We start from the raw sequence: 15,184 nt of genomic DNA on the forward strand, positions 1-15,184 counted from the left end.
GCATTGGTATTAGCAACTTCCAAAAACAGGGTATGTGTATGAAGGGAGATTTCAATTATGAAGTATGGTGGACAGAATTACTTCCTGGCTTAATGCACCTTATGGGGCTCAAGCAGAAGGATCCCCCTAACATAAGTGTCTCTTACCCTGCCAACCTTTATGTCTCATCTATGCTTCTAAGAAAGCAGTAGACTCTTCCATAATAAAAAGAAAATGCATAAAAATGCCAACAGTGTGTGCTGCTGCCCCTATAACTGTAGTAAGCATGTTATCAGATTCAGGAATTAAAATTCATGGTTTTCAGCACTGGAGGTTCTTAAAGTGAACCTCTGCCCAGACTATGAAAACTATTTACAGATTCTATATAAAGGGGGATATAGGGAACAAAGGGGAGGGAAGGGGAGTTGGACAAAATGGGAAAAAAAAGGGGGGAGTGGGACTTTATATGAGACCCGTGCTAAGGAGTCTCCATCCCTAATAAAGTAGACAAAAGGAACACATAGTGTTCAAAATAAAAACGTGGGACTTTGTATGAGATGTGACCAGTGTACACGTAATGATATATGGGTATACATATACAACTGCTGGTAAGCATAGAAAGGCATATGATTAATCATCACGTGTTTATTAGCAGATATTATAGCACTTAAACATCAGTATAATAGATATACATTGATTCAATGGGGATGTACACAGTGTACAAAAAAATACAATGTTAAGAACATAATCAATGATAAAAACATATACAAAATAGACCAACAAAACGGGAATTCAAATTGTGAATGGTAGTTGGATGGATGTTGAAATTAGCATATGGTTCAATGGCCTCTTAGGCTCTACGCGTTTCATGAAAGAAGTTTCACTTCATCAGGAGCTGGCACATGTGAATTTCTAAGAAATATAGTATAGTTAATATTGCATCCAATCAAAAATTGTAAATCATAGGTTAAAGGTATCATGGGAAAAATGACTTACAAGAAGATTGTATATATATTTAACTGTTAAAGGAGCTGCTGGCCACCCAGGAACACGTCCATGAAGGGAACTGAGGGGGCGAATGCTCCGCACAGGGCCAGTGCGCAAGGTCCACAGACAATGTGTGAGTATCCATAGGTCAGATAGGGCTGTACTGTAATCTAATAAAAAAGGTAATGGATAATCAGGTAAGACACAATGGTAATGTAAGGGTACAATACTGGTACTAAGCCCAAGACCAAAAGTGAATAAAGTGAACCAAAGATGCAAAAATAGGAAAAGAAAAACTAAATAAAACTATGTGAGGGGAGTTTGGAAGGTGAGCCATAAAAAGTGCCACAACCGAGATGGGTAATTCTAGGTGTGCCAAAAATCAGTGCTGTAAAACCTACAGCAAAAAGAAGTGTAGAAATGAAGGTGAATGAGAAAGATCCCGAAATGAGGGTGATGTGAAGGTGAGTGATAGGAAACAGAGGGAATGTGAAAAGGAAGGCGTATAATGCCTGGTTAAATAGTGACTGTGGTAAAGTAAACAGGATGAAAAGCATTAATGAGGACCTGTAGCAAAGGTAGAGGCAGGAGTCGCTCCCAGCATCACAACCGTTTAGGAAGCAGGACACCACCAGGCAGACTGGAGCTGCCGAAGATGGTGTCCCATAAATGAACGCCGACGGAGATCACGTGTCATCACGCCGACGTCAGATTGACGTCACGTTGTGCACGGAGACTTGTGGCGCTGATGCACTGCGGCCGCAAACACGCCCCCCCGCCCCTAGAAAATCAGGCTGAGGAGAGAGGGGGCGGAAACGGACGGAGCGCGTCGCAGTTCCCGAGCAGGGACGGATGGGGGTGGACATCTCAGCCCCAAATGACAGTTTGGCTGGATACAAGGATAATGTTAGTAAAACAGCCAAAAGGGGAAACCCCCTGGTGGCCATTAGTATAAATGTGGGAAGGGGGAGGAAAAAAAGGGAAATTGGATAAATATACTGTAATGATGTAAAATGAGCAGATAAATAGATTTGAAAAAACTGGTAGCACATCTCCATCCCTTGAATAATATAAAGGGGAATATAAAGTACCCATCTCGGTTGTGGCACTTTTTATGGCTCACCTTCCAAACTCCCCTCACATAGTTTTATTTAGTTTTTCTTTTCCTATTTTTGCATCTTTGGTCTTTGGTTCACTTTATTCACTTTTGGTCTTGGGCTTAGTACCAGTATTGTACCCTTACATTACCATTGTGTCTTACCTGATTATCCATTACCTTTTTTATTAGATTACAGTACAGCCCTATCTGACCTATGGATACTCACACATTGTCTGTGGACCTTGCGCACTGGCCCTGTGCGGAGCATTCGCCCCCTCAGTTCCCTTCATGGACGTGTTCCTGGGTGGCCAGCAGCTCCTTTAACAGTTTATACAATCTTCTTGTAAGTCATTTTTCCCATGATACCTTTAACCTCTGATTACAATTTTTGATTGGATGCAATATTAACTATACTATATTTCTTAGAAATTCACATGTGCCAGCTCCTGATGAAGTGAAACTTCTTTCACGAAACGCATAGAGCCTAAGAGGCCATTGAGCCATATGCTAATTTCAACATGCATCCAACTACCATTCACAATTTGAATTCCCGTTTTGTTGGTCTATTTTGTATATGTTTTTATCATTGATTATGTTCTTAACATTGTATTTTTTTGTACACTGTGTACATCCCCATTGAATCAATGTATATCTATTATACTGATGTGTAAGTGCTATAATATCTGCTAATAAACACGTGATGATTAATCATATGCCTTTCTATGCTTACCAGCAGTTGTATATGTATACCCATATATCATTACGTGTACACTGGTCACATCTCATACAAAGTCCCACGTTTTTATTTTGAACACTATGTGTTCCTTTTGTCTATTTACAGATTCTGATAAAGCAATAAAAACAAGCCACCATTCACCTATGTATCTATAGGCCCTGTGGATAAATTGATCTTCAGAATTTACAACCGAGGCACTGAAACCTGTTCACTTTCTTGGTGTGCGGCATATTTTGGTGAGCTTTTGTGCACTAGCAAGCTCTTTCAAGTGAATAGGCTGCTACAACACAACACGTATCGTGATGCACATAAACGTGCACTTTGTTTACCGAAGCCTTATAAACACAAACAGGTGTCTCTAAACTTTAGAGTTTTTCCTATGATCTTTGAAGATTAAATTACTAATTCCACTGCTTGGGCAGAGATACACCAATGCTAGCCTAACTTTTTTCTAGATGTGCATCTTTCAAACAGTAATCTTCTACTGTTTCATGGACTCCATTTATCAGAAATACCTGGCAATCCTGCCAGTTCACCTTTTTCCTTGTCGGAATTGCAAATCATGGCAGCAGACGTGTATCTGGGTGCTCAGTTTGCATTCCTGGACTTGCTGTTCAGAGGTACAGAATGCACGGCATGCCTGTATCTTTGGTAGTCCGTTTACCTGTCACACCTCTGCCCAGCCATACTTTGCTGACTGACTGCCTTTTGCAGCTGCAGCCAATAGGATTGTGGCACACAGTCTTAGCCTTCTGTAAAGTAGCCTACAGATAGTGAACCTGCTTGTGACATAATGAACCACACCCCCTGCTGCTCAGATTAGGACATGGAAGAATGCTGTAAGGTCACATGACTGAATAAAAGCGGATTAACCACTTTACCACCGGAGGATTTTGCTGTCTTCCGTCCAGGCCACTTTTTGCGATTCGGCGCTGTGCGAATTTAACTGACAATTGCGCGGTCGTGCGACGCTGTACCCAAACGAAATTTACGTTTTTCCCACAAACAGAGCTTTCTTTTGGTGGTATTTGATCACCTGTGCGATTTTTACTTTTTGCGCTATAAACAAAAAAAGAGCGTTTATTTTGAAAAAATAACAATATTTTTAACATTTTTTTATATAAAATTCCCCCCAAAAAAAATGTAAACAAATTTTTTTTTAATTTTTGGCCAATTTGTTTTCTGCTACATATGTTTGGTAAAAAAAAAAAATCGCAATAAGCGTATTTTGATTGGTTTGCGCAAAAGTTATTGCGTTTACTAAGGGAAAGATTTCTGTCATTTTTGGTGGTTTTTTTTTTTAACGCGTAATGGCGGCGATCTGTGATTTTTTTTGCGGGACTGCGACATTGCGGCGGACAGATCGGACCCTTGACTGACATTTTTGACACTTTTGGGGGTACCAGTGACATTACTGCAGTAATCAGTGCTATATATATGCACTGTTACTGTAAAAATGACACTGGCAGGGAAGGGGTTAATTTTATTGGAGAGGGAGCGGTTAATGTATGCCTGGTGCTTACTGACGTGTGGGGGGGGAGGTGACTGAGTGACAGAAGGACAGATCGGATGTCCAGCTATGCTGAACACTCCGATCTGTCACTCCCTGTCACTATGGAGATCCGCCCGCTCTGTTTACACAGGCGGGCGGATCTCCTCACTCGATTCCCCGACGATCGGGGCAGAGCAGCGGCGATCGCCGCTGCTCCTCCCCTGGCCCGACTCCCGCTGTGACTGAACACAGCGGGAGCGAGCCTCCGGCGGCGCGCGAGCGCCGCCCACAAGGGGCGGAGTCCAGCGACGTAGGTCTACGTCGCAGGACGGGATCGTGCCACATTGCCGCAGTAGCAGCAATGTGAGCAGGGCGGAAGTGGTTAAGAAATGTAAAAAATATTGTTTTGTGGAAATTGTAAAAGTGAATTAGGCACATTCACAAATGCTATAAGGTAACATTCACATCAGCATTCTAATCTGTGTTGTTCAACACAGACCCAACACAAGAACAAGGCATTTTGCCTTATGTTCTATGGTTTCTAGTGTTCAAACGCATCACAATGTGCTTCAGCATGTAATAACATGCCAAGTTGAAAAAAATAAATAAATAAAAATGCTGGTGCAGGTTAAAATAGTAATGTGGTGCACATTTGTTAAGAGCACACTAATGCACACTGTGGTGTGAATAGACCCTCCAAAATTGTATAAACTGATTGAAGCTGTTAGAAGATTCATAAGGGAACCGGTAACTAAAAGAAGAACTAGAAGAATTTACTAGTTCCAAACTGAAGGCACCACAGGATGCCTAGACAGGTCTGAGATAAAAGCAACCTATTCAATTCAGGATTCCCTGAAGCCCGGCCATGCCGAGTATGCAAACCTTGCCTTGAGCTCTCTGTTGGCGCTTTGCCATGTCACCTAGCATTTCTTGATGTAGTCCACTTGCCTCCCCCCTAGGTCAATCACAGTTCTTAGTTATGTCTAATGAAACAAGAAACAAATGGTAGGTACCTAAATCAGTTTTTCACTAACTGCAAAGGTTTTTCCACCAATCTGCCCACTATAAACTGAAATATACTTACGATGAAGATGGCTATTTATTTATACATAAATAGTGTTCAGCGTTCAGATTTAAATTTAGTCTTACCTGAGATGCCCGGACCAGATCCACAGAATTTTTGTTCCAAGCATCCTCTCTACGTTTACCACGCTTTAAATCAGCATGGACGCTCCTAGATGCACCTACAACAATCCTGGAGGTAAGGAAAGGAGAAGAGAGAATTAAAAATGTAAGCATTGTATTATTGCATTTAAAGCTTAGATTGTAAGCACCCAAGAGCAGGGCCCTCCTAACCCTCTTATACTGAATTTTATTGTTGCATATTGTAAAATGCTGTGCAAACAGTTGTCGCTATATAAACCTGGAAAAATAATAATAATAATAATAATAATAAAGCAGTACTGCTGTATTAGGCTCTAAAAGTGTGGCACAAGAAAAAACCATAGCAGGACCAGATTTCCTTTACTGGAGTCTGTAGGCACACCATATCTACCCTTCAAAGCAAAGCAACACAGGACATTTGTTAACTTTATTGGTCCTAATGTGGCTTAGAACAGAGGGATACCATATTGGTAAAAGAAAATTACGATACAATTTTACTTCTATTGATTGGGGGGGGGGGGAATCGGACTTGAAGCTATACAGGAAAACCAGCTTCTTTGCCGCTGTCACCTAATGAAGCAGTTTGCATATATATTATATTGTAATTGCTTGCTGTATGCCCAAAAATCTTTGTAAACTGACAATGCTCTGGCTCTTCCTTAAAGTGACAGAGCTTGCTTGCCCTCTCCTTCCTCCCAAACATTCCTACTGGCCAGTAAGGAATTAATTCATGGGGCCAATCAGAATATGAGGAGCAGAAAGGGAGCGGGGAAGCTCTGACACTACTAAGTGATGGAGCTCTGCCCCTTTAAAATGGCCCAGCACTTTAATGTACAGGGAGTAATTTAAGCCGCTGCAGATATATGGGGGCACCACTAAGTGCTTGTTCTTTACACCAGCTAGCATCTTTTTGATGATGCCTTTTAGCTAGGGATACAAATTAAAGAAAAGTGACCAATGATTCACAGTTAACACCTGGGATCACTATTTCATGCATTAAAGCATAGAAATCTGAAAAAACCCTGCTGACTGCATGTCTTAAACAGTGAATGTGCACACATTAAAATTTGTTAGCAAGACTATTTTGTCTAGTGTGAGCTCAAGGCAACTCTGCATCAAACAATGACCACTTAGTTTATCCATTGTGGTGTGTATGAACAATTTATGTTGGCAAGACAAAGCGGTCTTCAAAGCTCAATACACATTGCAATCTGATGTTTAATCATCTTTAGATCTAGCAACAACTATGAAGTTCAAGAGCCTGCCAGATCGAATACAAATTGAATGAACACCATAGTTCCCTTATATGACATAGTTTTGCTAAACCTAAAAGGAGATAGTACAAAGACTGTACAGTCTGATTGTAACGTTTTGGGATCTTAAAAGCTTAAATGTGCAATTTATAACAGGAAGACGAAATGAAAAGTTGAAGCATCAGAGTGAAGTTTACATAACAGAATTTTTTATGCTATGTTTAACTGGGTTGGAGGTTATATATTACTGGTGGCATGTAATGATTTGCAATTAAGGTGGCGGGAGAATGTGCAGACCTACTTGGTATTCGCCTACTTCAGGCAAAAACAAATGCAAATAACTACATAGTAACATAGTATGGTTGAAAAAAGAAAAAAAAAAAAAAGTCAGAAATCCATCTTATTCAACCAAAGGAGACTAGAGGACTAGGAAAACCCAGGCAGTTAATTTCCTCAAAGCCAACAAGGCTCAGCAACAGTGGATGTCGGTGGACTTTTAAAACCAGATTAACTAACTTGCCTGCCCAAAAAGACTCTGCACCAGAGAATGCCTACTGAAGATGGGGTGCAAGTACAGAATTAAGGCTGTTGGTGACATCAGATGAAGGGTTTCCCTATCACCGCTAATCTAAAACAGAAAACCAAATTCTTTGTATGAGATGTTAAGTACTCTCTTTATTAAACACATTAGGGGACAAGCATTTTCTTTGCTGTGCACTCTCTTTCAAACTACCATCTTAATGGCCTGTTTAGTGGGGCTTTGGGCAAACGTAACATTCTTGTAGGTGCTTTACAATTTAATTTGCCTATCTGACGTCAGTTTTAAGATGTATCTGAGATCACCTGAAGTTCAAGACAGGTGCCTTGAGCTAGGTGTGTTAGAAGAGGTCTAGAATAAATACATAAGTGGTCCATATAGTAAACTTGGTGTTAAGTTATTCACTTTAAGGTCATCACATAGGACAAGGGGGCACTCTTTACGTCTGGAAGAAAACCAATTTAATCTCCAAATACGGAAAGGTTTCTTCACAGTAAGAGCTGTAAAATGATGGAATAGACTTCCTCCAGAGCTGGTTCTCGTTCAGTAGATTGCTTTAAAAAAGGCCTGGATTCTTTCTTAAATATACATAATATAACAATACTAATATTTATAAGTAGATCCAGGGAATATCAGGTTGCCTTTTGGAGAAACCGGAGGGAATTTTTTTCCCCTGATGAAATAAATTGGATAATGCTTTGCTGGGGTTTTTTTTTTTTTTTGCCTTCCTCTGTATCAACTGTGGGTATGGGATTGTAAAAAAAAAAAAAAAAAAAAAAAAAAAGGGCTTCCCTTTTATTGGTTGAACTGGATGCATTTGTATCTTTTTTTCAACCAGGCTAACTATGTAGCTATGTAGAAAAACCCAAATTGCAGAAGAACCTGTTATGGCATGTGTAAGGATGGGTCGGAAATATCTGATTTAATGAACGAAATCAATCACAGCCCATCTGTGCCATGTGATTAGCTGTGGCCAATCACAGCTAATCATAACAAAACAACGTGAAGGAATTGATTTCTTCAATGAAATGCTTGCATATGTGTGTAAAAACATAAAGAGGAAAGAAATGATAAAATAAATACTGATCACTTCCCCAGAGTAGTACAATGCTGCTGTGGTAACATTTTATTGCTCTGGTAAAGGTGTGTTTAAAAAAAAAAAAAAAAAAACCCATTTGTGTGAACAAAATGATCACAATTTAGTTTGGGTACAGTGCTGCATAACCTCGCAATTGCCATTTAAACAGTGACAGCGCTGAAAGCTAAAAATTGACATGGGCAGGAAAGGGGTAAAACTGCCTAGTATTGAAGTGATTAAATTAGATGTCTGCGGCCAATCCTTAGACATACAATAACTTGCGCTTATGCTGTTCAGCTCACGGATGGGTTTTCCAGACCTCTCCTAACACACCTAGTTTGAGAGCCTTGCAGAGGATTCAGGACTGGGACTCCCCTGGCATCGGAAGGTTGTGTGTCTGAAGGTGACCTCAGCCTCAAGAGATTAAAGTCATTTTTTTCTGTTGTAGCCAATTGATAAACATTTTGATTTAATCACTTTTTTGAGTCACTTGCCCCATTAAAGGGATCTGAAGCGTCCCTCTTTTCTTTTCTGGTGAACACCCTGAGTTGCCTTTTGGGCTGCTAACCAGACTGTTGGGGCCAAACCCCCCAGTCTCCCAGGGATCATCACATTGTGAAATCACAGGTACTATAAGCTGCATTTGACTGAGAACGAACAGAGAAGCTCTGGTGTGACTAGAAGACAGTCAACATATGCCACAAGGATAACTTCAGCTTTCCATGCATTTGTTCTTACCAAGCTGCCCGCTGTTTATAGGCCTCCACCAGACTGAGCAAATCATTGACGTTGATTTGAGAGCGACCAGCCAAAGGCTGAGGCTGTACATGCTGAGAGGATACATCATTTAGATAAGATATCATCCCACCAAGACGTTCTCCTGATATGGCTGCAGTATAACTCTTAAAAAGGAACCTGCCCAGGGAAAAAAAAAAAACAAAAAAAATAAACACGGTAATATTGCATACTGGTTGAAGTAAAATTAAAGATACCAAGAACAAATCAATTCCACTGCACAGAACACAGAATGTAGCCAATTAAAAAGAAATCAATTCTGCCTTACATGCATTAAGCACAAAAAAATGGATTTTTGTCTTACAGTAAAATCCTTCTCTCTGAAGTTCATTGAAGGACGTAGTCTTCTGTTCTCAAAAGCAGTAGGGTTATGCTGCCCCCTACAGGAGTAGGACACTAGGCTGAAAAAAAGTTCTGGCTACGCCTATGGGAAGTCCCAGGGGGTATATCCTCTCCCCCTGCTATAGGATGTCAGTTTTGTATCAAAGCAGTGTCAGAGAAAACAATACCAACCCAACTCAATAATAGAGGGGCAGGTACTGCGTTCGTCAATGAACTTCAGAGAAAAGTATTTTGCGGTAAGACAAAAATCCCATTTTCTCCATCGTTCATTGACGGACGCAGTCTTCCGTTCTCAATAGCAGTAGGGATGTCCCAAAGCAGTGCAATAAAACATGATGGGTGGGAACAGCAGACAATAATTCCCCAAGGCTGAACCACAGCCACTCAGGCAACATAGGACTGTTTAGAACAACAAGATGAGACCCACCTGATAAAAACAAACAACAACCCTCAAAGGAGACTAAAACCCCCCCCTTATCGGCAGCCTGCAAAGCTTTGCAGCCGAACAAGGCAGCTGCTGATGCCAGCACATCCACCTTATAAACTTCGTGAAAGTATGAAGAGACGACCAGGTAGCCGCCTTGCAAACCTGAACCACAGATGCCTGATGGTGAAAGGCTCAGGAAGCACTAAGCGCCTGAGTAGAATGCGCCTTAACAGGGAAAGGAGGAACCTGACCCTTAACTGAATAAGCCTGCACAACTGTCTGTCTGATCCATCTGGAAATAGTCGCAGCAAAAGCAGGCAGCCCTTTCTTTGGTCCATCCATGAGAACAAAGAGGGAATCTGACTTTCAAAAAGACTCAGTAGGCGCCAAGTACACCCTGATTACCCGAACCACATCCAAAGTATGCAGCGCAAATTCCTTAGGATGCTCAAAGTTACGCACCAGGGAATAGGTGGCTAGTGGCCTCTGGAAGAAATCTTCCAATGCCGAGATCTGACCCTTGATAGTACTCAAGGCCAAATTTTGATTAACTCCGCGTTGAAGGAAGGCCAAGATCCAAGCCACCGAGGAAGACTGAGGGGGAACCCCAATAGACTCACACCATGTAATATACGACTTCCACGTACGATGATAGATCTTTCTAGAAGTCCCTTTTCTTGCTATAAGCAGCGTGGGAATCACTGAAGCAGACAATCCCCTGTCCTTCAGCACCTGACTTTCAACAGGCAAGCCGTCAAAGCCACCGACTGTAAATCAGGATGGAAGATTGATCCTTGGGACAGCAGGACAGCAGATCCTCCCTGAGAGGAAGTCTCCAAGGAACATCTGCAACTAGCCTGACCAGGTCGGTGTATCAAGCCCGGCGAGGCCATTCCGGACCCCACGGGGTCACCAATGCATCTGTGGCATCTGCCAGAGGGCCCCGAGAGCGGGCCACAAACCTCTGCACTTTTCTATTTATATGAGACGTTAACAGATCTACGTCTGGAATGCCCCAACGAAGTCACAACTGCTGAAAACAACTCAGGATGGAGAGACCATTCCGCTGGAGCGAGGGTCTGCCGATGGAGGTAATTCGCCTGCCAATTTTCCACTCTTAGAATGTGCACAGCGAAGAGAGCTGGAACAAAAGCGTTCCGCCCATCAATGGATGCTTGCCAACTCTAAGGCGGCAAGGACACTCCTAGTGCCCCTTGGTTATTGACATAAGCCACAGCCGTGGCATTGTCCGATTGAATGCGCACTGGACAGCTCCAAAAGGTGCTCTGTCCAGTGGACTAGGCAAAGTCTAATCGCTCTCAGCTCCAGAACATTTGTCCAATATATGGGGAGAAAAGATTTTTCTTGTTTGAGTGTCGGGGACCGAGGCCACCATAACAGGGACCCCCTGGTCACCTGGATCTGATTGTCCAGAAAACTTGGATCTTTGTTCCATATGAGAAGAAATTTCTAGTGGAGTATTCTCAATTGAAATTGAGCATTAGGTACCGCCTCGGACGACGACACCATCAGTCCCAGAATGCTCTTACAAGTCCAAAGGGATGACCATTTGCTGGACAGCAATAGCTGAATCGCAGACTGGAGATTTTGAAGTTTGTCCGGAGGAAGAAACACCCTGTCTGAGGACGAATCCAAAGTCAGGCCCAGTTAGTCCAATCTTATGGAAAGAACCAGGGACGACTTCTGGAGATTCACAATCCACCAGAACTCCTCCAGAATAGTTATGGTGATCTCTAGGTTTGTCACTAGCACTGTGGGAGACTCCGCACGGAGAAGCAGATCGTCCAGGTAACCCAGGACCGAAAACCCCCACTGGCGTAACAAGGCTAGGACCAGAGCCAACACCTCTGAGAAGACCCGAGGAGCAAAAAGGTTCCGAGAACGGAACCGGAACTATTACTCCTTGTTGTAACAGGTCCTGTACCGCCCCAGAGAGAGCCTGTAACCGATCTGGGGACAGTCGCACATTGGAAGGGAAAAACCTTACTGGAGGCACGGATCGAAACTCGATCTTATAACCAGACGGAATGACCTCGTGAACCCACTTGTCTCGTATCAGGGATAACCACAGGTCCAGGAACCGGCAAAGACGTCCCCCCCAACTCAGATACGGGTGAGGGCGCACCTTAAGGCTGAAGGAACCTCATTCGCAGGACTGGAGATATTTGATTTCTGTTTTCCAGACCAGGATCGCTTGGAGCCACCCGAGGGGGCCTTGAAGGACTTTGAACTTTTATAACTTGTCCCCAAGGGACAAAAAAAACTTTTCATGTGCTGAAAAGGAGGGGCCCCATCTACAATGAAGGTCCTTACCCTTGTTAGCCTGTGGGAGAAAAGTACTCTTACCCCCTGTAAGACCTTTGATAATGTCATCAAGGGTAGCCCCAAACAGGCGATTCCCTTTGGAAAGATAGATCAGTCAAAGCCTAGTAAACCCTGGTCTGAGCGCAGACCCCGCCAGGGAGTACATATTGCGGGACACAGACTCCGCCTTGCCAATCCGCCGGATTAGCTAATCCGCAGGACAGAGAATCCTCCACTGGAATCATGGTAGCTTTATTCAGTCTGGAGACCAGAGGGTCCACCGTAGGTCGCACAGTCCACTTTTTAATAATGGACCCCTCAAAGGGGGAAGCGCCTAACAATCCGCTGAGGCACCACAGGGGGGCGCCTTGGACGGTCCCACTCTTTTCTGACCATGCTGTCAAAATACGCGTGAAGGGGGAAAACCTTAACTACTCTGGATGGGTTGTGAGTGCTAAACATAACCTGCGCCTCAGTCGCAGCTGCGTCCTCCATTTTTAGGGTCTCACACACAGAAACAACCAGTACGTCCACCAGCGCCTTTTCTTGCACGGTGGCGGAGGTAGAGGTGTCATCCTCACTATCAGAGGAGACAGGGCGCAAGGTAGTAGACCCGGCAGGGAGACCCACATCTGCGGTGGCTGAATCAGATTCAAAATCTGACACATCAGATGAGGCTGGGGTAGGAGGGTGGTGTTTTTTTGGCACCCCTTCCTTTGCAGGCCACCTCCACCCGGGACACAATGGATTCCAAGACCGCCGACAGTGCATCCACGGATAGCTGGGAACCGGAAGGCCCTGCAGCCTCATTTAGGGGGTCAGAGGGGCAAAAATGTTCCGCAGGGTCCATGTTGCACCAGGGGAACCCCGCAGCAAAAAGCTGAAAAAATATATATATTTTTTAAAGCGTCCCACCACGTTATAGCGCCCCCAGAGGTCAGGCAGAACGCACAGAGACCCCCAGCAGACAGGGAGACCCCCCAGGCTCACCACCTCACCAAAGATGCACCATGAAGGCCCAGAATGTCTGCACAGCCCGTGTCTGCAGCAATCTTGATCCTCATAGAAAAACCTGAGTGTCAGCACTAGGGTATAGGGAGGGGCTTCACCACCACAAAAAATGCCTCTAGGGACTCCAAGAACATGGCCGCCATTGATTACAATGAGATCCACCGCATAATGGCCATGCCGGGTGTACCAAGATAACCGCTGATCTCCTCAGCACACGTAGTCTACAAGAAAATGGCTGCCTCAGGCGGCCTACGGAGCTTCTAGGGGCCCTCGAGGGGACCCCCCAGCCTCCTGGATGGGATTGGCAGGAAGGGGGTCCTGGGAGAAACGGTAAATTACCCCACCCCCACCCCATCGGTCTACGCCCGTTCCCAGCCCCCAGGAATAGCTCCAATCACCCCATAGCCCCAGTAGTGAGGGGGGGATGAAGGGGGGACAGGTCAGGGGAGAGGTGCGTGACAGGACAGGGGGGAACCCGGGAACGGGAGGGTCCGACCGTCCCAAAGAGGGGCCCACGTCTACCCCAAAACCTGCCAGGGGGAGAGGAGGGAACAGTTTTCTCACCATACCATCTCCTGACAGAGCCCCTCGCCCCTGAAGTGGAGGGGGGGCTGTCGATTAATAGGAACGCTGCGACTCGGGCCTAGACCCGGTCGTATGCGACCTGGCGAGACGTTTAACTTGCAGGGCCAGTCCCCATCCGGTGGGACTATGTCACGGCCGACCTATCGTGGAGCTGGGGTCTGCGCGCGCTCGCTGACCGGCTGAGGGGACCACTGGATCTATATATCCAGCCCGTCGCCCAGATCTGGCATAGTTGCTTGTAGATCTCACAGGAAAAAAATCCGGAGAAAAACCTAACTAGAAAAAAACTAGCTAGAAAATGTTTTTTTGCCAGGGCCAGAGATCCCAGCAAGGAACTATGTCCTTACTTCTGACTAGGCAGATTAAAACTGACAACCTATAGCAGGAGAGAGGGTTTACCCCTTGGGACTGCCCATAGGTGTAGCCAGAACTTTTTTCTGCCTAGTGTCCAACTCCTGTAGGGGCCAGCATAACCCTACTGCTATTGAGAACAGAAGACTGCGTCCGTCAATGAAAGATAGAGAAAAATGTACGACACTGGTCTTGAACATGATACCAGAGCAACTGACCAAAAAAAAATAAATAAACGGGAGGAAAAAAAGTTGTACAGCTTCCTTAAAGTGGTTGCAAACCTCAGACATGAAATATGAAAAAAGCATAGCCTTCCATAGTGTGTAGTTGTCTCAATCCAGAGCAGTGTTTTTTCTTGCTGCTACTTTATTTCTCCTATTTGAGCATGAATCACTTTTGACAAGTTTCGGGGCACCAAAATAAAAATGATGATGATGGTGGAGGGAGCGCCAGCTGATTAATAGCCTCAGCTCTATTGTATACCTTCCCGCTAATCCGCTCTCAGAGCTCTCCTCACTGAGCTCTGCATACTAACTTCAGCTCTCTGCCCCTTTTGACAGCTCAGACAAGCTTTATAAATTCTTGACTTTGAACGAATGTAGAGAAGGGAAGCTGTAAAAAAGGACTAAATGATACAGGACATCCTCCAGCCAGGAAATAATGAAAGTGGTTGTAAACCCACTTTAAAGCCTTTTGCCTCTAGGTAAGCCTATATTAAGGCTTACCTATAGGTGCTATAAATATCTCCTAAACTTGCACCGTTTAGGAGATATTTACAGTGCATGCAGCCGATGACGTCATCGGCACATGCGCTCTGAAGGAACGGCCGCCCGTGCCGCTCCTTCAGAGCCCTGTACCGTGACCAGCGGCTCTTGCGCGCATGCACGGGAGTGATGTAATCACGCCTCCGGCCAATCAGATGGCCGGAGAACGTGATCCAGGAAGCAGGACAGCCGAACATGTCGGCCGTTCGGTCGCTGAGCAGACAGCACTGCGGGGGCTTAGTTTTTAGGTAAGTACTT

The 15,184-nt window shown here is 44.3% G+C and overlaps 1 protein-coding gene across 3 annotated transcripts in view; it reads right to left on the bottom strand.

The window, feature by feature from the left end:
* The window catches only part of ACOX1 (acyl-CoA oxidase 1), a 90,445-nt gene that overhangs the window by 9,039 nt on the left and 66,222 nt on the right, over nt 1-15,184 (bottom strand). For all 3 annotated transcript variants that reach the window (XM_082272075.1, XM_082272076.1, XM_082272077.1), the window contains 2 exons: nt 9,065-9,241; nt 5,443-5,548 (listed from right to left, as the gene is read on the bottom strand). In XM_082272075.1, coding sequence (XP_082128201.1) covers nt 5,443-5,548; nt 9,065-9,241 — 283 coding nt within the window. The remainder of the gene's footprint in view (nt 1-5,442; nt 5,549-9,064; nt 9,242-15,184) is intronic.

This window comes from Pelophylax lessonae (genome assembly GCF_965119305.1).
Source record: "Pelophylax lessonae genome assembly, chromosome: 11".
Taxonomy (NCBI): domain Eukaryota; kingdom Metazoa; phylum Chordata; class Amphibia; order Anura; family Ranidae; genus Pelophylax; species Pelophylax lessonae.